This window comes from Cyanidioschyzon merolae, chromosome 11 (assembly GCF_000091205.1).
Source record: "Cyanidioschyzon merolae strain 10D DNA, chromosome 11, complete genome".
Taxonomy (NCBI): domain Eukaryota; phylum Rhodophyta; class Bangiophyceae; order Cyanidiales; family Cyanidiaceae; genus Cyanidioschyzon; species Cyanidioschyzon merolae.
In genome coordinates, this window is record NC_010137.1 from 422,747 (window position 1) to 446,887 (window position 24,141).

General features: G+C 55.5%; 5 protein-coding genes across 5 annotated transcripts, besides 1 other annotated feature; 4 read left to right on the forward strand and 1 right to left on the reverse strand.

Moving 5' to 3' along the window:
* Positions 1–1,994: 1,994 nt before the first annotated feature.
* CYME_CMK154C (hypothetical protein, conserved) lies at positions 1,995–3,806 on the forward strand (the record flags this gene model as incomplete). The annotated part of the gene is made up of 1 exon (XM_005536507.1): positions 1,995–3,806. One exon carries the CDS (start codon positions 1,995–1,997, stop codon positions 3,804–3,806), a length of 1,812 nt encoding a protein of 603 aa, XP_005536564.1.
* Positions 3,807–4,810: 1,004 nt separating this feature from the next.
* CYME_CMK155C (hypothetical protein) lies at positions 4,811–5,320 on the forward strand (the record flags this gene model as incomplete). Its single annotated transcript, XM_005536508.1, has 1 exon — positions 4,811–5,320. The coding sequence occupies one exon, from the start codon at positions 4,811–4,813 to the stop codon at positions 5,318–5,320; it is 510 nt and encodes a 169-aa protein (XP_005536565.1).
* A 1,708-nt stretch (positions 5,321–7,028) lies between these two features.
* On the reverse strand, positions 7,029–7,958 carry CYME_CMK156C (similar to rRNA methylase SpoU; the record flags this gene model as incomplete). Its single annotated transcript, XM_005536509.1, has 1 exon — positions 7,029–7,958. One exon carries the CDS (start codon positions 7,956–7,958, stop codon positions 7,029–7,031), a length of 930 nt encoding a protein of 309 aa, XP_005536566.1.
* A 568-nt stretch (positions 7,959–8,526) lies between these two features.
* Positions 8,527–12,255: a sequence feature (possible transcribed region).
* CYME_CMK157C (hypothetical protein, conserved) lies at positions 8,701–11,517 on the forward strand (the record flags this gene model as incomplete). Its single annotated transcript, XM_005536510.1, has 1 exon — positions 8,701–11,517. One exon carries the CDS (start codon positions 8,701–8,703, stop codon positions 11,515–11,517), a length of 2,817 nt encoding a protein of 938 aa, XP_005536567.1.
* CYME_CMK159C (hypothetical protein, conserved) lies at positions 12,238–24,093 on the forward strand (the record flags this gene model as incomplete). Its single annotated transcript, XM_005536511.1, has 1 exon — positions 12,238–24,093. One exon carries the CDS (start codon positions 12,238–12,240, stop codon positions 24,091–24,093), a length of 11,856 nt encoding a protein of 3,951 aa, XP_005536568.1.
* Between the last annotated feature and the right edge of the window lie 48 nt (positions 24,094–24,141).

The following is a 24,141-nucleotide window of genomic DNA, read 5'->3' on the forward strand; positions in this document are numbered from 1 at the left end:
CGAAGCAGGAGTTAAACACGCGAATCGGCAACGCGGGACACGAAGCATCGTGTTGCAGCGAACGAAATGAATGGTTGCATCGCATTCGACGCAGTCGTCGGCTGACACAGACCATGCAGCGCCAGAAACCAGAGCTTCTGGGATGAAGAAGGTGTTCCTCTTCAAGGGGCCCTCGTACGCCTGCAGTGGCCCTGGAACAAAAACGATGGCACCTTTGGTATTGTGGCAGGCGCAGCTCCGACACAATCCGACAAAGTCAAGAGTTCGGCTTTGAAATATATCAGAGGCGTCTGTGCCAAATCGCATGTCCGCGAATACAGCAGGGAAACCAAAGTCATTCCCAACGACAGAGAGAAAGAGGGATTTTGGGTGCAGAGCAACAGGCTGAACTCGAATCCATGTTCGCGGTACACAAGACGCTTTATACCTGTATCAGAATAGAATGGAAGAGATCGATGCTGCCGAATCCGGCCCACATGGCATCGTTTTGATATATCCCCAATACCATTATCACCAGACTTTGCGGGGATTTTTCTGTTACTCCCTACGTTTCCTCTAGTTTGTCTCTGGCTTTAAATAGGTTGATATCTCTTTTCTCTACAGCTCCATTGGCAGCAGTTGAATGATTATGACGACAGCGTTCAAGTACCGATTCCACCTCTTCCCGGTGTTGGCGACGCATTTATTGCACATCCGGTAGATTCGATATCCGTTTCACTTTCCGTTTTCATCGTCTTTGTATCCAGCATCGTTGCACCCGTCGCAGCAGCTACACTCGATTATGGTCAGGTGTTTCGATATACGCACTGAGTCTCTTCCTCGAAGCCCCGACTTATGGCACGTAAACGCTCGCTTCATCGCACGGCACACGCCCTTGTCGGGTATAGAGGGATACCCCCGATGCGCTCTAACTTTTCCGCGCCTGGTATCGTACCCGACGATCATGCCCCTCTATTTGGCGACCCTTCGGTGAGAACCCTGTTTGTTGCTCACGCAAGCCAACGCTGCACCGTTCGACAGAGGTTTTGTGAAACGCAATGTTATCCTTGAGGAAAAAAGTAGCGGATGCAAAATCCAGGTTGTAGAATGCTCGTCGAGCGTTTTGATCCGTTGCCTGTTTTTTGTTGCGACATGGTGAAGCACTCTTGACCGGAACCGATCGCTTTGATGACTAAAGTCCGAGTCCAAGACCCTTGTCCATATGAAAAGAAGAAGCAAGAGCCTCCAAAAGCATGGCTCGTGACAGGTTTCATGCTGGTGTCGAGTGCAGTATCGTCGGTGGTCACCGAGAGAGGAGCACTTGTTTTTCGAGCGGAATAGATTAAGCGAGATAATATCTCGTTGAACTTTCGGCCCGATTTTGTGAGCAATTGATCGAGGGACGACCTCGGGCTGTTTTCCTTGTCTAGGAAGCGATGCGAACTGCTGTGCTAGCGAGTTGCCTCGAAACAGCAAGATTGAAAGCTTGGAAAATGCGTGATTTGAGCCTACTATACATGAGGAAAGGAGAAGAGTGGAAAGGTGCACGCACGGATTTGATCAGGTTATCGCTAATTTTAAAAATCCTTGTTCAGTTGCTTCACGAATCATCTGGATTCCGGTGTCGTAACGAATTCCAGCGGCGAACCGTCGAACTAGTCAATCCGAAAAGACGCCCGAGCATCTTAAGATTTCGTATGCATTTTCAATCTTTGGTTGCTGCTCTTCGACTGTTCAAACTGTACAGATTTAAACATGTTCGGAAAAAAGATCCAAAGGCAGGAAGAGAACAAGCGGTTTAGGGTTTCGTGTTCTATGAACCTGGCTGGAATGCATGCACCACGTCGTAAACGAAACAAGTATGATACGTTTGGGATAAATATGGATTATAAGGACGCATGACGGAAAGTGGCCCCCGCGCCGCGCGCATGCGAAACTGTTTCTTCCAGCTCCAGGCTGTACCCAGTGCCGCACTGCTAGTATAGCGGATCGCACTGGGCTGTGGATTAGGTCTCATGAAGACTTTATGGTATGGCGTGTTATTAAGCGTTTTCTTATGCTTCTTTGCACGTACACTCCAGACGATGGCAGCTGGGGAAGCTATGGGAAACGCCTGCTCAGTGGGTCTCATCGGGATACGCCGCTCAGCTAAGACCTACCGTCTGCGCGCGGACAATCTAGTGGAGGTGCACTGGACGCTTGATCTGCAGCTTCAAGCTGAGTCTGCGGTCGCTGGCGTTTCCGATGGCGTCAAAAGAGTTTGTTTGAACCTTACCGACTACGAGACCGATCGCCTGGTATCCTTCACAGCTGTGCGGGAGCGAGGCGGGTCTGGGAAAAGCTCGGACGGCAAGGGTGTCCGCCACTCAGGCACGTTAAAGATCCGCGCTTTTAACACCAGTTCAGGATATCCTGGACATTTTATGGTGCTGCGTTGTCCGGATGATGCTGCCTGCAACGAAGCGCAAGCGCTGAACATATTCGCTGGCGAAAGCTCGCGGAATAAACCCTTGAAACTCGAACTCTCATATTTGCTCGTGCGAGGCGTTTGTCCTCTGGCGCACGTGCGAGCACTAGACGAAAGCTTCAATCAAACCAAATCGAAGCCGCGTGATGCGCTCGTGCAACGATACCGTTTCCGCTTGGAATCGATGCTCGTCAAGTCTCTGTATCCTGTTCAGGAACAACGATTGCAGATACAGAAAGTAGCTTCACCAAGTGGCTTTCGTGCCCGACTCGTTGGCTCGCCAGAGGGCCTTGAGCCGGCATCCATCCGTATCGCACCGGGTGACATCGAGAAGGCAGCCTCTCAGGATTCGGAATTCGATTTTGAAGTAAGATATGGCCCGTTTACAGATGCAGATCATTCCATGCTAGAGGCAGCACACGTGGATTTGGCATTCGATGCCCCGTCGGGTCTCGAGCCAAGCGATATTGCACTCTCCGCTATGGCGTTGGCGGGAACTTTTCGTGCGCTTAAGGCGAAACGGGTTCTGGCTGTATCGCATCGTGGTCATATCCAGGTCACAGAGACGATGACTCTCCTGAATGATTACCCCGCAGCCAAAGAAGGCACCTGGTCCAGGCTCGACTTGCTCGTGGCCCTTCAGCAGAACCCCTTTGCTACACGCACGATTCAAGAGTTTTTTGCCGTTGTTCCCGCGAACGCTCGCAACTTTTTTTATCGCGACATTACTGGTAACATTTCGACCTCAGGATTTCATTCGCTGTCGCGTCTGTTGGCACCATTTGAACAATACAAGCGATGGCAGACGCCAGAGGGAAAGAGGACTGTTGCTGCGCTAGGTGCGAAACGGAATACACACCAGGTTTTGGGGCTACGGCCTCGCTTCCCGTTAGCTCCATCATGGAGGACTAATATCGAGTTCGGATTCGAGGTTCCTGTTCGTGCCGGCGATATTTGGAAGCATCTCGGAGGTGGTACGTTTCGATTACACCAGGCGCTAACACCCCCGCTGCATGGCCTTGTCATCGATGATTTGGATTTGTGGGTTGTTTTGCCCAATGCCGCCGTGGTACTGGATATTCAGATACCAGATGATCAGCAGTTGTATACGCTATCCATTGAACACTGGAAAGGATACGGCTATCTCGATTTCGTTCCGCGTACGGTGGTGCACGTCAGACGACGCAATCTGGTGACTGATCTGAGTCCGCAAACGGATTCGTACCTCGAAATCACGTATCGTGTTCATGCGTTCTATGCGCTATGGCTCAAACCGCTCATTTTTGTCGGGTATTTGATCATCGCAGTTGTGCTGTTAGCGTTGATACCTCGGCTGCATTTACGTATTCGAAAAATCTAGTTTTCGGTTGTGACTCTCGTTGCCTTATGCACATCTATACCCGACGAAAACATTTGGGATAAGAGTGCGCCCCCGAGAAAGCTATTTTTGCTTCTGTCCAAAGACGAACAAACAAGTTTCTGAATCGCTGGTGTCTGTTCTTCCGAAAGAGACAAGGCATCGATTCGCGACAGCGGCGACGGAAAAGCTGTGACGACCACTTGTCCCAGACGAGGCCGGATGAACCTGAAGGGACCACTCCTATTCAAATGGTATGCTTTCGCACGGCAAGTCCGTTTTGGGAGGGCCAAACCTCAGGTCTTAGCGTTGAGCGGGGCATGATCGAGGCCAAACACCAAGAACTTGACTCTTGAACGCATGAAAAGCGCTCTACTGGTCACTTGAGACTGTTGACGATCTGGATTCTCGTTGCGGACGTTTCTCTCTACATGCTCAGGATGGAGGTGCAAGTGCTATTCAGCGGAAGCATCTGTACCTATCGTTCCAGCAACGGCTGTATCGTTATTGGTTCTGTCTCATAATTCATGGGCGCGTTTCCAGAACCTCTGCTTCCTAAAGCGTCCTGGTTAGGAAACCTGGCGTCGACTCGAGACGCTCGAGAGCACCGATGCTAAAGGAGCGCGTTTTTCTTGGTATGCCCCGCTCGACGGCCTCGAGCATAGACAAGGCTCCTGAAAGTATCGAAGGTCACGCCGCTGGCGGCCTTAGAGGAGCTTCCCATGTCCATCAATGTCATCTGATTCACGGTCCTGCATCGTATACCCATGTCGACATGAAGAACGCCTTGTTTCGGGTTCTTATTTTCTAGTGGAAAACGCTGTAGCGTTATCGTTGCGGGTCAAATTACTCGATTTCTGTTATTCTAACCAGTTGCGGCAACTTGAGTGGATAACGTGTGGATGCGTCCAACAAGCTTTTTCAAGACTGTGTTAGTGTTGAACATATCGCCAAGTACGTGACCACCCGGGCTTTTCTTCTAGAAGAAGAGCCTTTTATTGGAGTCGATGGAGGCAAACACGAGCAGTTCAGGAACAGTAACAGGCCAGCGTTTCGCGGAGCGGAGACGTTCGCTCCCGCCTGGGGCAGAGCTGCGACAACGATTACTAAAACAGCTGAAAGAGCTTTGTGACCAGATCGGAAAGGCCTACAGCACCCTGGTACAAAAGGCAGCGCTCGTGATAGAGCCTGCTGATCAGGCAGTTTCATTGGAGCCGGACACGCAACGGCAGGCGACTTGCATCACGAACCTGTCTGATGAGGGAGAGCTCTGGACCACAGTGTACGAGCTAAACCTTGGAGTCCAGAACCTTCTAATGTTCATTGAGGATATCCGTTTGCTTCTGCTGACGCAAGCGCAAGTGCCGGGACCCTCTGTCGAGGAGAACGGCTTGAAAACAGCGGGAAAAGGTGGGTGCTCGCCAACAGAGCTTGAAGGTGCTCGTTTCTCAGACAGACTGTCATCCAGTAACACGCACCGGTTTCTAGAGCAACTGTGGGATCGTTACACTCCTTAAAGACTCATGCATTTATCATCGTGAGCAAGTCGATGTGGTCTCTTTTTAGACCTCTGGTTGTTCACGCAACTGTAGATGGAGAGCTCTCAGACCGAATCCTCTCAAACGTTCCAAGGCAATAACGTTTTGCTGGACACGCTTGCCAGCATGCTTAGAGTCGGCATCGAAGCGATCCTCGCTCAGCAGTGTGGATTCGAGTGCCTCGCCTATGTAGAAATAACAAACTGGTGTCTGCAAATGTCCACGAATCAAAGAGATGAGCCCGTGTCTATCGTCTGGAAAGCGGAACGTATAGCGTGAACCAATGAGCTTCATGGACATCCATATGCGAAGAGACTCTATTCCGACAAAAGACGCAGCACCAGCATATCGCTATTCCGATACCGAGTGCACGTTGCCGCCTAACGGAGCGAACGCTATGCAAGCACCACAGAGACAGGAGACTGGTATGGCTAACCATTCTTTTGAGAAGCTCCAGAGTATCTGAAAGCTCCAGAGCTCTCTTGACGAGACGAAAGCGAGTTATCCGTGGATGACTCGTCTCTTACCCTGACCCAGGTTGCAGGCTCCTTCATATACGAAAGCATCCAGTCAAACGATGAGGTTACACAGTAAGCTGCGCTTGAGCGATAGACCATAACGCCGCCTTATGCAAACGAGAACGTCTCTCTTACGATACTCGTATCCTGGGGTCAAGACGTCTGAACTCCGGAAACGGCACAGGTGCGACGCTCGTGCAGGTCCCAGGGAATGACCACGGTGCCCAATGCGCTGTCGGTAGCTTTGCACAAAGGCTACCGAACACAGGTTCTTTACTGATACGCACACGGTCTCTGCTGGGCAGGGGGCATCCCACTGAAGTACGCGTTCAGTGCCACCTGTCGGCGCACAAGCAGCCGCAAGGCTGACCGGACCTGGAAACCTGTGCGCGTCTCCAACAGTAGAGCCAGGTGCTTGGCAAAAGTCACAAATTCATCCTGAAAAACATACGGAAATCCTGGTCGAATCCGTGAGCAATCAAAGCAAGTGACATTTTTCGCACACCAACATGAATTGACTGCGTCGGAACGATGTATTTATTCTATCATTGGGAATATGGTACACGGAGCTGCATATCTTCTTCCCATCGCCCAGGCTGGTACCTCTGCTATGTTTCTACCGTTCGATCACGATGACAACAACCCGGTGGCTGCGTATATGCACGATCGAGTGCGTCTGATCTCTTCTATGTTGCAGATAGACGGACTCCAGAGTGTTGTGCATACTCCAGCCCAGGCACAGGCAAGTTTTCGTCGTATCCGAGCCAGGACCTGCACTGGGAGCAGTCGTTTCTTTAGGACTCACCTTGCAGCTAGACGTGAACTTAACCGAATGATCCCCTGGCTTGACGAGTCACCTAAAGACGCTGAATCTGTGGAGAGCAGAGGGCGATTCCCTCCGTGGGTACCTTTCTGTTGCTCTGAGCAGGCGACGTACAGCGTGGCGCTGAGAACATGAGACAGTGTCCACAGCACTGAGGTCCGCAGCTGCGAACCTCGATCAGAAAAGCAGAACCGGAATTCGTTCGAAATACCAGGTAGTGGCCAAAACAATCGGGTCCATTACTGCGAGTCAGAGAAACACACAGCTCTGCGTCAGAACCGTGTCGAACATCCAGAAACCAGCAATTCGATAACCAAGTAAACGCATCTGCTCTGTCTCAAAGAAACTAGATCTCGTCATATTTGATACCGTTTCGCTCGAGAACGGGCCGGAGATTACGATTCGCCCGAACAAGCCATCGAGTATAGAGATCTTGCAGCTGCTCTGGTGACAAGTCCGGTTGGATGCATCCTTTCATCCGCAGGTGATAGAGCATACAAGCAGCTGCAACGCTAACATTGAGCGATTGGGAAAAACCCACCATAGGCAGGTGAATGAGTTGCTCACAATGGCGCTGCATTGCACTGCTCAGGCCGCGCTCCTCGTTGCCCAAGACAATACAGATCCGCTTCAAGGACGTAAAATCGACGTTGTCGATCGGTACTGAGCGTGTGGTGTCTAACGTCGTGCCGATGAGGCTGTAACCATTCGCTCGCAAGCTTGCCAGGCATTCGTTGAGCTGATGGAATCGACGAATACGCAACCATTGGTCACATGAGCGGCTCACGCCTCTCGTTGACCCGCAGTCATCGGGTACCGTGTGACTATGACAGCGGAAGCTCTCAATGGATTCCAGAACATGAACGAATTGAATACCAAAGCACTCGCATGTGCGCAGGATAGCTGCGCCATTGTGCGGATCCGCGAGGTTCTCCAGGAGCAGCGTCACCCGCTCACATCGTTGGAGCAGCACCTGCTCCATTCGAGCCACTCTTTTCGGACGGAGTCTACCGCGAAGCAGGTCAAGAAAGCATGAACGTGGAACGAGTCCGCCGTCTCCATAGAACCGCTGAGGCCGCGCAAGTGGTGGTGACTGCGGGTCCGCTTCCAGCCCGCGACTCGATTCTATATCAGCGTGCTCCGGGATGCTGGAAGAGAGCGCCCTCCTCGGCATGAACTCGGTGTGGTTATGAGTAGGTTCTGGAGGAGCTTCGGGCATTGGAGACCCCAGGTTCATGTTCTGCATGGCGCTCTCCAGACGCCCGCTGTTTCCCATTGGCTCCGCACACTCAAGCCGCTCACAATTATTTCTAGTGCTTCGTTACAAACGAGACGCTTCAGAGCTGATCTAACTGGTAGCCGATGTGCTCTGAAAACGCACAAGCCAGGTAGGTCCAGAGGCAAACTCTAAAGCACGCTCTGCTCCTGGCCTGTTCGCCACGAGTGCCCGTACACTTCAGCGCGTTTCTCTTGTACCTGGAAGTTTCGCTCCTTTACCGCGTGTACGTGCTGTCGACGCACTTTAGACGCTCTGCCCTCTAGTACTTGGAAACAGTGCCCGTTGGCCGCCTGTTAGCCCTGTCGACGCACCAGAAACGCACTACCTGATCGTGCTACCCTACTCCAGCGCACTGGTGCCTGTCGAGATCGCTTCCAGCTCCTTGCATAGGCAGGCAGCGTGCCACCGAGCCCCGAGTACCTGCACGACTACCACCCAGGAGCTTGCTCCGCTACGCTGCCCAGCGTGTGCGTTTTCACCAGATGAAAACGCACGGATTCGTACTGATCTAGTAGCTCGCCCGTCTATGGACCTCTGTACGCTTCAGAAACGGAACCAACCTTTACTTTTCGACAGCGTTAGCGTTCAACAAACTCGGACGCAAGCCACAGGTCTGAAGGCCTTCGCTGCCTGCTGCTGCGCTGCAGCATAGGCGCACTTGGCGCTTCGACGGCGCAGGGTGCGGAGCACTTGCGACGTTGCCCCACCGCGAGCCTTCTCGTTAGCTTGGCGCGACTCTATGAGCTCAAAGCAACTAGAGTCAAAGATAGTATGTCCTCTGTGCCCGCAATCAAGGCAAGAGGCGGGCACGATTCCAGCAGAAGTGGTGGGTCCTCTCCAGGGTCCCGCTGTAGGGACGCGTCGGGCTGCGCACCGGGCTACTGCACACCGAAACTGCATCATTTGGTGTCCAGAAGTTTGTGCTGGTGAACGGGGTCAACTGGTGAACGTGGATAAGGCGGTCGCGCGGGCGAGTCGCATCAAGTGCCGACACTGTGGTGAAAAAGGGGCTTCCATCGGTTGCTGGGAGCCTCGGTGTTCCGCGAGCTACCACCTGGTGTGTGCGTACGATCCGGCGTGCGACGTGGATCTCATCCTTCCTGACCTAGAACTATGGTGTCCAAAACACGCTGAAGGTCCTACATACCAGGCTTACGAGGAAGCCAAACGGGAAGCGCGTGCAGCTGCGGCAGAGGAGTTGGGGGGCGGATTTGCGTCTCCCGAGTCGTCGCAGAAGCACCGACGCGGTGCGAGCGCTGCTCAGGGCGCTTCGGAGCTGCAGACTCCAACACGCGGTGCAGATGGGACCTTTGAGTTCAGCCCGCGCGGTAGCTGGCGACACACTGAGCGCATCGCGCCGCCTTCTGGACAGCGACCTTTTCAGAGTGGGGCACCGCAGTATGCCGCGGATGCCGCAGACGACACCAGTTCCGCTTCCCGAGGTACATCCAGAACACAACGGAATGCGGCGCTGTATGGACTGGGCGAAACGAAGCGCAAGCGAGGTCGACCGCCTCGCTCGTTGGTCGAGTCTGCGCCGGAGTCTCGTCGCCGGCGGACCGCTTTCCGCACTGGTGTACCGGCAGGTGGCATCGACATCACAGTATCGTCGCCTGGCGAGCGTGGACAGACTCGGAACTACCATCGGCAACATCTCGGGGGTGTTCACCAGGATGCTGATGCTGGTCGTGGTTGGGAGGTTCAAAAAGCGACTGCGCCGCCGCATGGTTACCAGAGCTCGAATTTGGCGGAAAGCAGGTCCACGTCGCGGTACAACACGCAGCGACAAATGCAGTCGAATGACCGCCAATTGACCATGGTGGAAACGCTTGGGAGACACCCTAGATCAACAGGCGCTCGGGTGTCGTCGGCGCAGACGGAGGACTCTGCGAACGTTCCCGAAACGAGCAGCAACAGCCGCAACCATTCAGAGACAAGCGCGGCCCATCGGAGTGACCAGAGTAGCGATCGAGACTCGGAAGCTTCGCTCCGAGGAGAAGGACTTGAGCGCGAGGAAGCTGAATGGAAATGGGAACTCGAACGACGACAAAAGCGCTGGAAGCGTCGCGCACGTGATCAACGAGCATCGAGAATTTTCTCACAAATTCTTGCTGACGTTACAGCCGAGACCGTCAAAGAGCGTCAGAAGCTCTTTGAACCGATGTCCGGTGAAGCCTTGCAGCGCTTCATTCGTGAGGCGGAACCCTACACCACCAAAGTGCCGCAAGATTACGAGCTGCGAGAAGCGATTCCGCAGCTGCTTCAAGACTTGCCCTGGATCGAAGCCCGACCGAACCTCCACCTTTGTGAACGAGACAGCGTGCTCTACTTCTACACCCGAACCGACGTTTGGGGCTGGTATTCAGACGTCCGTACCATCTGCGGAGCGGGCCACCCGCACACGATCAAAGTGATCACCAAACCGCGCCCAGAGCATCGCCTCTCGATTCATCTCCGCTGGGCAGTACCTGAGGAGCCGATTGGGCGAATGCGCTTTGCAGACCCGTTTAACACACAGCACGCCTTCCGTGATAATGTCTTGATGATGAGATGGGTACTGAATGGACCCTTCAAACGAACACGATCCTGTGATCTCATCGCTCATGGACTTTGCTACTTTCCCGAGTTACCGACGGCGAGGCTGTGGTTCACACTCTGTCGCGAGATCATTCGCGGTCTGAAACCGGTCCCCGTTCCCATCCTACCTTATCGAGCGTACATCGATAGCGCACAGCCACTGGAGACACCGTTTAATTACTCACGAGGATCCGCCAGGAGTCTCAGTTTTCAACCAGAGGGCACTGCATCGTATCAGGTGCTGCTTGCGGGAGGCAACGGGGCTAGCACGGTAGCCACTGCAGCGCAACCTGGAGCGCTGCTGACGACAGCTGCGGGCAATGCTGCCTACGCTGGAGTGGGCTTGTGGCGTTCTCGACCAAGCCGTTCCGCTACAACGACCGGCTGGCTAGGCTCGAATGCAGTCGACGGAGCGTTCTCGGAGGAGGCGCGCGAGCGTGTCCGCCGCCAGGGCTACGGTTTTGAACTCGATGATCTCGAGGGCGCAGATGCGAGCTCCGAAGAAGAGGAGGTGCTCGCACAGCTCGTACAGTGGCAAGCGAAGCAGCTTGAACTCGTTGGAGAATTCCCCGAACCGGGCGATCGTTTCTGGCCATTCAGTGAGAATACGGATCCTTGCTTGCGGGTTCTGGACTCTGCTTGGAAAGTGGAGACGCAACATCCCCTGGAGCTGATCGAGAAACGAAACTGGGCTCGGATGGATGCGCTGTTCCATCACGACTCGGATAACCTGGTGATCCTGGCCCGCACGGAAACACAACTTCGAGACAAGTATGGCAGTGCGTATGCTAGCGCCGTGCTAGCAGCTAGCGCATATAATCGAGAGCTGCTCACAGAGCGGCAAGCGCTGCTTCATCAACGTTTTGGGGAGCGACGCAGCACGCTTACCAACAGAAGAGCAACGCCTGGAGGTTTGCCCAGTGAAGGATTTTCCAGTTCGAGCGACACGGATAGCGAGCTGGATCATGCTCTGGACTGAGTCGAGAAACTTGGTGGACGAGCGAATGCCACGGGGTTTTGCAAGAGCGCGCGCCCTGCGAATGAGGTCCATGCATCACATGCGGATGCTTGTTGTAGAGCTTCTGTGGATTACAGCATATAGGTATCAGTTCGTAGAAACGTGCTGACTGCATCCACAGCTCTCTTTTAAAGTATTTTGCTTGTTCGATACACAGTATTTCAGCTGCACAGGCGATCAAGAAGCACGCTGTCCAGGGCATTTATCGCGGTGAGCTTCACTGCCCTATCGATGCAGACGTAGATACGCAATAGATTAGGGTCGCCCCTATAGTATACTGGATCCTGAACTTTTTGACAGGAGCTATGCTGTACCCTAAAGCGCTGGAAGTAGGAAAGGATCTGCAGTTTCTACCCTGTAAGAGACAAGTTCCACGAATACCGTCAAAAAAGCGCTCTTTGAGCGACTCCATAGCTTCAAACGCTGCCACCAAGCTCAGACCTGCAGATTCTACCTACACAGCAACTAGGTGTGCCCTCACCGTCAACAAAGCGCTCTTTGAGCGACTCCATAGCTTCAAACGCTGCCACCAAGCTCAGACCTGCAGATTCTACCTACACAGCAACTAGGTGTACCCTCACCGTCAACAAAGCGCTGGTGAAGTGACTCGTATACAGATCATTACTTCGAATAGCTGGCGCTTCGCTGGTGTCGGCCAGAACGAACGCCCGCTTTTCGTCTATGCTGAATGGCTCTGCTGGGATTTCGTACTCAGGACGACGCAATCTCCGAAGCAATGTTCCCCTCGATGCCGGGCTTCTTCTTCTTCTTCTTGTTCATAAAGTGCCAAACATGGACCAAGTCGCGGCTTGTTTCAGAGCAGCATATGCGGATGCGGTTGGGAGCACTCCTTTGCTAGCGTCCGCTGAGGAACGTGCGGTCTTCGTCAAGAACTCGCTCGAGTTTGCGTTAAAGGTCGAAGCACAGTCCAGAGACGTTACCGCAGCCGGAGCTGAGCAGCAGCGAACCGAGATTGATCGGGCGAGACAGCGACTTTGGTTCTTCTGTGTGGGTGCTGCTGAGCTCCTGAAGGAACCTGGGGCTCAGTTTCCTTCGCCTTCCTTGGTTACAGCTGCCCAGCAGGCTCTTCGCCAGCGTCAGCAACATTGGTGCAATCGCCTCGCTGCTGCGAGTCGCTTATCGGCTGATACTACCCTGTCAACTGCTGACGAGGTGGATTCGCTGATAGCCCTAGTCCGAATAGGGCTGACTGTGCTTGGCCTCTTCGTTTGCCTGAGTATCCTCGGAGAGCGTGAACACTGGCGGGGGCCGTTTCTCTGTGAGCTCTGGCAGCAAGGCCGTGCCGTCTATGAAGCCTTGGAACGACAAAAGGCCTCGTCTGCAGCTTTGAGAACGACCGCTTCCTTCTTACAGAGCTACTGGTTGGATGCACTCTGCACTGCTACCTGGTGGATCGCTGACCTTTCCAATCATGCTGCGGCAACAGCATGGACGCTCGACACATCCCCATCCAGTCTGCTACAAATCAGAGACTCTGCCTCTGCTCAATGCTCAGTCTGGAATCCTCTTCACTGTAGTTTTACTCAGCCTTGCGCTACTATCCGGGACCAGCACTGGAATTGCAGAGGCTGCAGCGCCCTGCAAGCCTCATCCTGGACTCCTCATCAATGTACTTTCCTTCTGACTGGACGCTCGTTTCGTGACCAGCATTGGTATCGCTGTAGCACTTGTGCCTTTCGGGAGGATGAGGGCGTCTGCACGAGCTGTGCACTCATATGCCATGCCGGACACGAGGTTTCGTATGTTCGTTTCAGCGGCTTTTTCTGTGACTGTGGCGCCAATGCTGCTGCTACGACACCCCGGACAAAGTGTCTCTTATGTACGCTGGTCAGGAGCGAAGAGACATCTTCGACGACGAGCTCTAGCGAAGCCCTGCATACATCAACGGAGACGCCCAGAGGTGCTGAACGACGTCCCGCCAAGGCGCCCGAACTCCGTGACGAACACTTGCTGTGGATGAGGCCGCCCTCCGTGAGCCCGTTGGTGGAGCTCGACTCCACCAAGGCCTGCTTCTACCACGTTTTCATGGAAATTGCCCAGCTTCATGGATCGAGCGACCGCTGCCCTGTCCGCGACGCTTCGGGTAGCGGAGAAACTGCTCCGGCAGGCGTCCTTCTTGCGAAGGCGATTACAGAACATTTACAATCAACATTCGAGTGGCTTCGCGACAGCGTTTTGTTTCGTTTTCTACAATCACCGACACCAGGGGAAATACCCCTAGAGACAAATGCTCAGTCGCAGAGCGTTGTGCAAATGCCCGGCACAGAGCAAGCTCCGCGGAAAGCGTTCCTTCCAGCGCTGCACAGAGCAGCTGCTGCTGGAGATGAGTCGCCCCGCACTGCGACCTGCAACGCTCGAGATGTACGGGAAATTCAACAGGACACATGCCAAGTACGCGGAGCCGGCACTTACATTCAGCGAGCGACCTGGAAACCGGAAGCCGTCCAAGTCCTCACGCGTGTGCGCCACGTGGACACGAACCAGGGACAGTCGACGCTGGGCATGGGGGTGTTTTGGCAACTGCTTCCCTGCGGAAAGCAGGAGGCCAGGAACCCACGCGAGCTGCATTGGCACCATGAGCCGGTACTCGCCTTCGTCGATGGACTCTTTCTCGTGACGTTAGCGGCTTCCGAGCATCACGTTGCATTTCTATCCGATGAAGCGGATATTCGCAGGAGTTCAGCATCGGTGCCAGTGCACCCGAGTTCGGAACCGCTCGAGAGAGCTCCACTTGCTGGTTGTGCTTGTACAGGCACAGTGAGATCCACTCGTCCAACAGCACTGGATGCTCGGCGCTGGATACGACGCCCTCTGGGCTTCTGCGCAGGTGAACTGGGATTTGCACCCAGCTGCCCGCGACGGGGAAGTCTGCAGCGTCTCCTTGCGCTCAATCGAGAAACGTCAACGCTACGGCTGTACTGCGTTGGCTCGACAGTCGCGGATGTCGATGGGTCTTTGCACGCCCAAAGCTGCGCTAGCGAGTCACCAAGTCGTCCTGTTGCAGCTGCGGCACATCCGGTGGTGGAACCCGATAAAGTTCGATCGGTGACGCTCCCAACGTCTGGGCAGTCGTTCACAGCGTCATGGGGTACCACTGATGCGGCTGCGGCTGGTGATGGAACAACTGTTGTTCATTCTGCGGAAGCGCTTGTTGGTGCATCAGGCTCACGACCTGCTCCTGCTGGTCCTTCTGCGAACACTGCCACACTTGTGAACGCTGTTGGCGTTTCTGCTGATGCCGTTGTAAGCGACCAGCTAGCCGAGTATCCGTCTAACACCCGCAGCAGGATGCAAGCACCAGCGAGACGATCGACGATTCGAGCACATCGGGCTCAACGGGTGCTGCAACGGTGGCGTGAGTATCACCAGGTTCACGCAAAACGCTGTTTGCGTCTGCTGCTCCGACCAGTGCCTGGCCCAGGAGCAGCGAGTGCGGAGGGCGGTACAGCGTATGGCGCTGCGGAAGTGGCAACTGTACCGAAGACCACGCCTGCGACGCTGTCGCTCGAGCAGCCTGAACGCTCGTCCACTGGCACGATGACGTTCGCAGCGCCGGCTGAAGCGTCACAATTCGGTGCTCGCCGAGCAACCAGCACAGATACCACATCATCACAGCATCCAGGCAGGTTGTATCTGCTTCTAGAGCGCCAATGCCTCGAAACAGGGGAGCCCATCCAAGAGGCATCCTGGCTGGATGCCTATGCTATAGACTGGTTGCTTTGTCTGGGACGCTCGCGCTCAAGCCTTGAGGTGCTATCTATCGAGTACGCCTGTTGGTGTTGGTTCTGCCGATGGATTCGTGAGGCACACGGGGAAGCTGCAGCATCAGCAGCGGATACGACGTCGAGGCCAGCGGGTCCAGACGGCACGGAAACGTGCCTGACTGTCTCTGAAGCGCCCTCTGGCACCGTGTCCAATGACGAGGAGCCGTTTCTCTGGCTCTCGTTTGCCGATATGGATGAAGCGCTCGCTGCAAGACAGCCGTGCACGCTGCGGCCGGCTCCATGTACAGAGGCAGCAGCGGAGAATGCTCGTTTACTTCTAGAACAGACGACAGGTAGTGAATCCCAAATTCTTCGCTGGTTACCTGACGCTGCACCAGAACATGACCCGTGGCACATGCGGGAGCGGAAACGTTTCCGTCTCATGTTTAGCAACGCACGAGATGGAGTAGCGGAAGGTTTTGTCGCGAGCAGCGCAACTACAGCTCGGGATATCTGGCACAGTGAGGTCACAGAAGCGACTCTGGCGGGCCCAGTGACTGCCTGGACGTACGGTCGAGTGTTCTTCGACGCTTCAGACCGGAACCGGTCACCTCCTGGTCGTCTTCTGTTGTTCCTTGTACTATCAAATCAACACCTCGTGGTTTACGAGTATGTTGCTGAAGCGCGTGCCGCCTCTTCCGTCGATATTGAGACATCCGGCCTGCGGCAGGTGGCCTCGCTGGAACTCCCGCTGTTCGATACAACACCTTGCATGCATACACTGGCAAACGCTCCTGAGGAGAAACCGTCTTCACCGAGCGCAACATCAACATCGACACCAGCACGCGTCTTGGGCCTCTTCTATGAGGCAGCACAGCAGGAACTCATGCTCTACTGGTCGAACGGTCACTGGAGTCGATGGAAGCTAACCTGGTGTCGTGAACCTGGTCTCGATGCTGCACCAGAGCCGGACATCGGCTCGCGTTCTATTCGAAATGGGCATCGCTCGCTTTCCAGTGAGCGCCTCCTGCCGTTCATGCCGCAACTCGAACTGACATCTGTGAATTCTGGATGCCTTTTCGAGGGAAAGGCGATTGTCGCTGAGCGCGAAGCTCTCGAGGATGTCCAACGAGTTCCCGTCCGATGCCCGCATGGGTGTTGCTGCACCTCGTCGTCGTGCTCACTGATGCTGTTGCGATCCGCACGAACGCTTTATCTGCTTTGGTGGCAGAGAGAAAAGCGCTGCTGGATGGCGACTCGACAAGGCGCACCATATTCGTCTGTGTCGGATGTGCGAGTTCGACAAGCTGGAGCGAACTCAGGCGCGGAAACAGCAGCGCAGAACACCTCCATGGCGACACAAGCAGACTCGCGAGAACAGCTGGCGATACTCTGCAGTCTCGATGCCGGTACTCAGGATGCTTTGCTACCAGAAAGAGCTCGTCGAATGGATCGACCTATTCCCGAGCGTTGCAGGCAGCAGCGACTAATCCAGGCTACAGGCTGGGCGCAACTCGAAGCCACAGCGTGCGAATCAGCGTCAGCGTTTCTCATCGATGTGATCATGCTTCTTGAGGACGGCACCGTTCTGGGTACGCAGACGCGTCTCTCATGCGACGTGCAGATATCCTGGAACGCTCTGGAAGGTTCAGAGCGACCTGATCGGCAGCCTGTGTCTGCAGTAGATTCTTGGAAGCAACAGAAACATCCAGAGGGCGTCAGGTACTCCTGTTCAGGCGACGTGCGTCTGTCACAGCCTCACGAGCGAGACTTGAGCACAGCAGCTGCTCGCTTTGCGCATCTGTACTGGAATCATTCGACAGCGGAGGCCGTGTGGCTACCAGCTAGCCCAGAGGACGGCGTTGCTGCTGCTGACGATGAGGATGAAGCTACACCTCCTGATGTTGCTTCTCTTCCTGAAACTCCTGTTGAAGATCATCGAGGCGTTCGCGGAAATCCTGTTTTGCAAGTGCGTTACCCGTGGATACACTGTGCGACGAGCGTTGCATATCAGATGACCTGTTCGCGGTCGGTATCGCCATGGCTAGGGCGACCGCAAGGCAACTCGGTGCCTTCAGCGCTGCTCCTTGCTGATCAGCGGAACAGCAACGGCGGTCTGGTGGGCTTTTTTGAGCTCCTCGACCGGGTACCTTCCGGGATGCTCGCCTGGACCGGTGATATGTGGCAACTTGGCCTGCGTTCGATGACCGAGACACAGTCATGGTTGGAGCAGTGGCCCAGCGACTCGATGGAGCTGCTCAGCGCACCGATACGAGCATTCACGTACCGGTCCTCGGCGGAGCAGAGACCTTTCCGTCGCGAAGATGACGCCCCTGGGACGCGACTCACGGTGCTAGCGTACCGAGTGCACTCGACGTCCAGCTCTGGTGCGGCTAGGGAGAAGCGCACCGCAGGCCTGCTGCAGATGCCCCAGCGATGTGAGGATACTCCGCTGCCTCTGGCGGCGGATGCGCTTCTCGGCCAAGAGCAAGGCCAACATCATCAACTGGTGTTTCATGTGTCCAATGTCGGTGATAATGATGCTAGCTGGGCTCTTCTGGGTATACGAATGGCGTGGTTGCAACCTAACCGTTCCGGTGTGCAGGGTGTTGCGACACCAACGCAGCTGGAGCCGCAGCTGGTCGAGCTCCTCGTCCAGGGCGACCATGAACCAGCAACCGTTCCAGAGCGGGGAACGTCTGCACCCTGGACTTCGCGCTTGTCACTGGAGTTGCTTCCTGATCCCTGGGTGAATCCGGTGCCTCCTGAGCAGGGCACTTGGCGCTGGATGGAATACTGCTGGGATGATCCTGTGGTCCTGCGGCGCAATCCCTGCAATCGACAAGTTGTACTGACGATACGGGCACCAGCAATGGACGCTGCAGAGGCGTCCGCTTGGTTGGTGCTCGGCACCATAGAGGTGTACGGAGTGCGACTTTGCGACAGCCGCTGGCCTAACCTGCTGGGCTTCCTCGAATGGAGGCGAAAACTCCTGAGACAGCTCGATTCCGCTGGGAACACACGGCCTCGTGCGGAAGCTAGGAAGGGAGAGGTTTCCGCGCTCCAGTCGCAGGCTACGACTAGGCCAGGAACGGCATTGTCGTCAACCTGTCCGCGGTTAGCAGATAAGGATGAAATTGGAAAGGCCTTACACGCTCAGGATAGACTGGCTCCAGCATTGTCCGTGTCCGGTACTGCTGTATCATCGGGAATACCGGTCGGAAATGCATTGCCAGCAGCAGACGACGGAATAGCCACCACCGTGGAGCAGCGTTCTGAACGCTCACGAATGGAAATCAACGCTTCTAGCGCAGAGGTGGCATCCTCTTCCGCCGCAGTATCTTCGGGAACGCCTCTACTGCCAGCACAGCACATCGCTTTGTGTGAACGCGATAAGCTTCGCTCAACGGAAGCTGCACATTCGGCAGCAGTCCAAGATATCGCTTCCGCGGATAACATCGAGGACACTGCCGCTGGACGAATTGTCTGGCGAGCATGCTGGATGCTTGCCGCTATCTTGGCGATCACGGGGGATAATGCGACGACCGGGCTCCAACTAGTCGATGGTTCACTGCAACATCGCCTGAAGAGCTTTCCTGGTGCTAGCGATGCAGCAGAGGACGCCAACTCGCCACAAATGAAGCATCCAAGCGGCTACCTTGATCGCCACTGGTTCGGAACGTGGCGTGCGTTATGGAAACTTCTCAGCACTAGGAAGTATTGTTGGCAAAAGCGTCTGATGTTTGCGCAGTCGCTTCAGGAGACTGGCGATGAACACGCTGCGCTCGAGCAACTCTTGCATGCGGAGACGCATCAAGCCAGACGCTTTCTACGTCTAGATGATACGGAGAACACGCTTCTCCTACAGCAACAAGCCCGGAAATGCTTCGGCTGCTGGTCAGCGGATCAGGATCAAGTACCAGCAGCTTGGACGAGGGACTTGGTATGCTGGACGGTTGACAGTCTCGACACGTGCAGCGATCAACACCAGGGACGAGAGGCACTCCTCTGGGCTATCCAGGGACTAGAATGGCTCTACGAAGCGTGCGCTTCATGGACTACCACCACCACCACCACCACTGCCACCACCGCAGCACATTCGACAACTCGTTCGGATCAAGGGCATCCTTTATCGATAGATGCGGCCAGCGTCTGCTCTTCACAGGAGACGCTTGTCTTATCGATAGACTTGGCCCGTGTGTACGCAGAGACTGCGGCAGCTTGGCTGAGCGCCTTTGACACCGAGGGTGCTGGTTCTGCGTCCGCGCCAAATGAAGAAGATGAATCATCGCAACGGGATCGACCAACGTTTACAGAACGGAACCTCTGGACAGGTTTCCTCGTGGCGGCGAAACGACTCGGAGACGCCTGGTGCTCGTCGAGCCGGTGCTGGCAACAGCGTCCAAGTCGGCATGCGAACGAAGGTTCCTCGTCGGAACTCGATTTCTCCGCAGTTTTCTCGTGGTTATTTGAACCATTTATTACGGAAGCAGCACCGAATGTGCTTACGAGATTCTTGCAAGTCTGGCTCACGGATGTCGACAAGTTGATCGGCGTCGATGCAACGCATCCTTCTGCGTTCGACTACTTGGACACTTGGCTTAGGGCCTGCTCTCATCACTGTGCACTGCACTCCTCTGAGCAGACGGAGTGTCGAGCGCGGATGCAAGCGGCCCCGAGTGCTTTACACGGGCGCTGTGCCCTGCCCTGGCGACGGCTGCCTCCTGAACGGCTACGCCTCATCTTGCGAGCGAGCCTCCTATGTGTCTCTGACCAGAATCACTGGTGGTCGTTGTTGCGCCTCATCAACAACGTCGTTACGTCCGCTTCTCACATGGACGAAGCGCTGCGCACTGCCGAGCATTTCGCTGCCTTACTCAGCGATGAAGAGGCTGTTGTAGAATCGTCGACGCGAGCTATGGATTCCTGGTCGACTTTGGAAGTTTTCTGGATAGTATCAAACACCGTAGCACCGCACATGATGGACTCGATGTCATTGTTCGAAACTGCAACTGGACCTGGAGCAACATTCGAGGCACTTGCGGCTGGACGGCAGCGCGAATGTTCACAACGCCGAGAGACACACCACGATATAGCGCTCTCTGTATGGATCAGGTGTTTTCAACAGCAATGGGTACCTGATCATTGGTCAGACTGTACTGCCTGGTTGCGAGCGTACTTTTTTCTGGTACTTGCTGCGAGTTGTCTCTGGTTTACGGTTGGTAATGGGAATGATCTTTCTGGTTCGGCTGACGCTACGACGACCTGCATTGCTGCTGCTGCTGCTGCTGCTGCTACTTCTAGTACTTGCAGTCGTGACACCACTACTGCTCGTATGCGTACTTCTACTGTTGTTGATGATGGTGATGATGATGCGACTACCGTATCTCCTGCCTCTACGTTTACTGCTACCGATCCAGCAACGGCTAGAATGAGGCCCTGCGAGGCCGGTGTTGCCTCAGCTTGCAGCCCCGATAGCCTTGTGGAAGCCAGCAACTCGGGCAATGAGCCGGGCTGGAACGTTGCTGCCACGCGAACGCTCATCGAGTCGGTAGAGTTAGCGCTCTGGGACTGGTACGGTGCTGGTTTGTGTTTCGGATACCTGGAACAGCCTCCAGCTGCCTTAACAGACCTCGTGGAGGTGCTCATACCCTCGCGAGATGTCGTATCCGCGGCGTTCCAGCTCGTCGCCGTTCGCCAGACTCTAGCAGCGTTATCCACAGTGGACAATGGAGCATCTGCGCTATGCGACGCCTGCTGCGACCCTGCTGGCCAAACACAACGAAAAACGTCCACGTACTGGAACCGGTGGCAACGGCAGCAGCGGGTACAACAGGCTGTGCTCTGGATAAGCGCTGTACGGGAACGTGAGTTGTGCACGGACCTGGGACTAGCCACGCTTTTACCGACACTAGTCACTGCATTGAAGCACGATGATCGCTATTCAGCGGGTCTTTTGTTGCAATCGCTGCTCACATTGGGGAGCGAGCTAGCGCACTGGCAACAGATATCGCTTTCCCTGCGTTTGACTTGGGCCTGGCAACTTTTGCGCCTCCTCCTGGTGGAGCCAGAACTCCGGCACTGGGCCCAAGACGCTTTGGTGATTGTTCTGGAACGATTGCTGTGCGACTTGATGGATGCTCCAGACCCTGGGGCCTGGGCAGCAACAGGGCAGCAGTCACCAGCATGCGCTGGTGTATGCGACGCTTCCGAGGCATCGATGTTGCTGGTGCTTTTGCGAAAGTACGTGGCGCTCTATCGACCCCGAGCGCTCTGCAAAGCGCTACCTACACTCGCAGACTGGGTCACGCTCCTTGCTGCACACTTGCATATCACAGCGGAACTGGTTGGACTCGAACGCTTCCTGATGCAGGCGACATTCCCGGGGTCCACGACCGCGGTCACTGAACGCAGCTGTGGGCGCGAGGCAGGCGCAACACCATCCAACAACCAGGAGCAAGTCTCTTGGCCGCTTTCTTGGTTACTGGCATCGCCGGTGTGTGTGGACTGTTTCCACGAGGCGCAAGGTGCGGGCCTGACGCTCCAGGCGGCCGGAGTGCATGGCGCTAGGAGCAGTGCATCGTTGCAGACTGCACAGCTTAGCGGAAGCACTTGCCTGGGCGGTGCTTCGTCGGCAGCAGCAGTCGCTGGAACGTTCGTCAAGCGCCAACCTCTATCGACTCTGGCGACTTGCGTACGCTTTGATGACGATCGTATTCAGGCGACATGGACGAGCCCGAAACGACTGCACTGTTTGGGTGTGCGCTTGCGTCACACTCGTCGAAGCTTGGCCACGATACTCGGGTTTCGTGTATTGGTGCGCTCTCTAGGTACCGCGCTGGATGCTGCCGAAGTTCCTGGAGCAAGTGCAACGCGTGCTCCAGCGAACTGGCGATGCCTCTGTGAACTAGTCTACCGCCAGGATGGGGCGCTGCTTGGTGTGCTCTGCTTTCTGGATGAATGGCCGGAACCGCTGTTGGGTGCTGATAACGCCCTCGCAACTGGACTTGCACTCGGCTTGACGCGTCAGACTGGCCGTTGTTGTGTACCCGAAACGCAAATTTGTCCGCGATGTGCTCGCCTGGTGAGTGAACGGGGCGGCGTCTGTCCAGCTTGTCGAGAGAACGTCTATCAGTGTCGAGCGTGTCGCTTCATTGATTACGGGCGACTTGATGCCTTGCTGTGTCGTGAATGTGGCAACTCGCGTCTCATGCGTTGTGATATTCAAGTCGAGACGAGCGACGTTGATCAGGAAGGGACGTTGTTGGAAGCGCTCATGCATTGGCGCTTCCGGCACACAACCGGTACAAGCAGCAGCAGCATCAGCAACACCGGAAGCGGAGGCGGAACGGAAACTGCACCAGGGGGAAATGCTAGCGCACCGGCAGTCAGCGCGGAAACGCATGAACCGAAAGCTGCTGCTGCTGCTGCTGCTGCTGCATGGATCGGTGCTCGAGAACGTCGAACAGCGCTCGTCGCGTGGTGCCTACACGCCCCCACTGAGGCGCTTTTACCGGTTGCGTGTGCGCGATGTGCGCAACGGCGGCTTCCTCGCCTTTGGACGATGTTCGCTGAAGCAGTTGGGCGTGCTGAATCCGCATCGACTGACCAGTGGAGCCAAGTGTTCGAGCCTCTGCACCGTGCCTTGTTGGTGCTGTTCAGTAGTGGCGGTTTCATCGATGGCGAGAGAGCAACGCAACAGCTGCCAGTGACGCTGGGCTCATTGCCGCAGCCGGCTCGCGACGCTTGGTTGCGCATCTTGGAGGAGGCACTCGTCGCTTCCGAATCTGGACCTCGAAATGAGCATGGTGAGGATGCTCGTTCGCGCTGCGAGTTCCAATGTGATCTCGGACAAGCGTATCTGCACCTCCTGACGCAGTCGTTTGCATGCTCGGGAGCGTTTGGTGCAGATCGCTTGCTGCAGGGCGCAGAAGCGACCAGCGCTACGACGATGCTGGGCGGCATGCAGCAGCGTATTGTTATTCCTGCTACGCTGTTCAACAGCACCGCCGACTATCTAGCCGCAGTATATAGCCAAAGGTGGTGTGTACGTCTTTTCCAAAGGCGCTGGTGTCGGGGCCAAAGTCCGTGGCGGAGGCCCTGTCCCGAGCAATCCTGCAGCGAGGCGTGTATCTGGCGTGCACTTTTTCATCCGTATGCCCCAGGAGTACGCACTTGGGCGCTTCGCGTCCTCGCACAGCGACCAGGGTACTGGCGTTGGCTCTTTCACCATAGAATCCTGCTGTTTGGTTGTTGGCAAGCGCTCCGACACGGTTGTGTTGACATGCTCGACGCGTACTGGGCGCTATGGAGTTGGCTATGGCACCACGAGCGAGCCTGGGTGGACTTTTGGGACTCCACTGGCGGCCTGGAGTTGCTCTGTACCGTGATTGCTTTCGCAGCTGGCGGTGTACCCTCTGGTGCAGACTCGAAAACGGCCATAGCTTGTGGATGTAGGCGAAACGCTTGGGTTCCGTCGCTCGCGGAAGCAGTCATTCATGCATGCTTGGAGCGCATCCAGGAGGCTGTGGTGCTGCGAGGGCGTTTACAGTGGACACGAGCTGCACTGGACTGTTTGCTCTGTGCGTTTGAAGCGCTCTATGTAGTTGCCGACACGAGGATGTCGCTAGCGGCGCAGTTAGCGCTGCTGATACAACGCCAAGCGGAACGGGAGCCGCTCCTGGCCCATTGGCAAGCTCGGTGGATGACGCAGCGTCTAGAGCGGTTGACAATGTCAGCTGGGACGGTTTCGTGTTTGCATACCGGAGCGACAGTGCTCGAAAGGAACGAGGGAAATGCTTACGATCGTTGAGGTCGGACGCAATGGACACCTGAGGCTGGATGCATGCGAAGCAGTGGC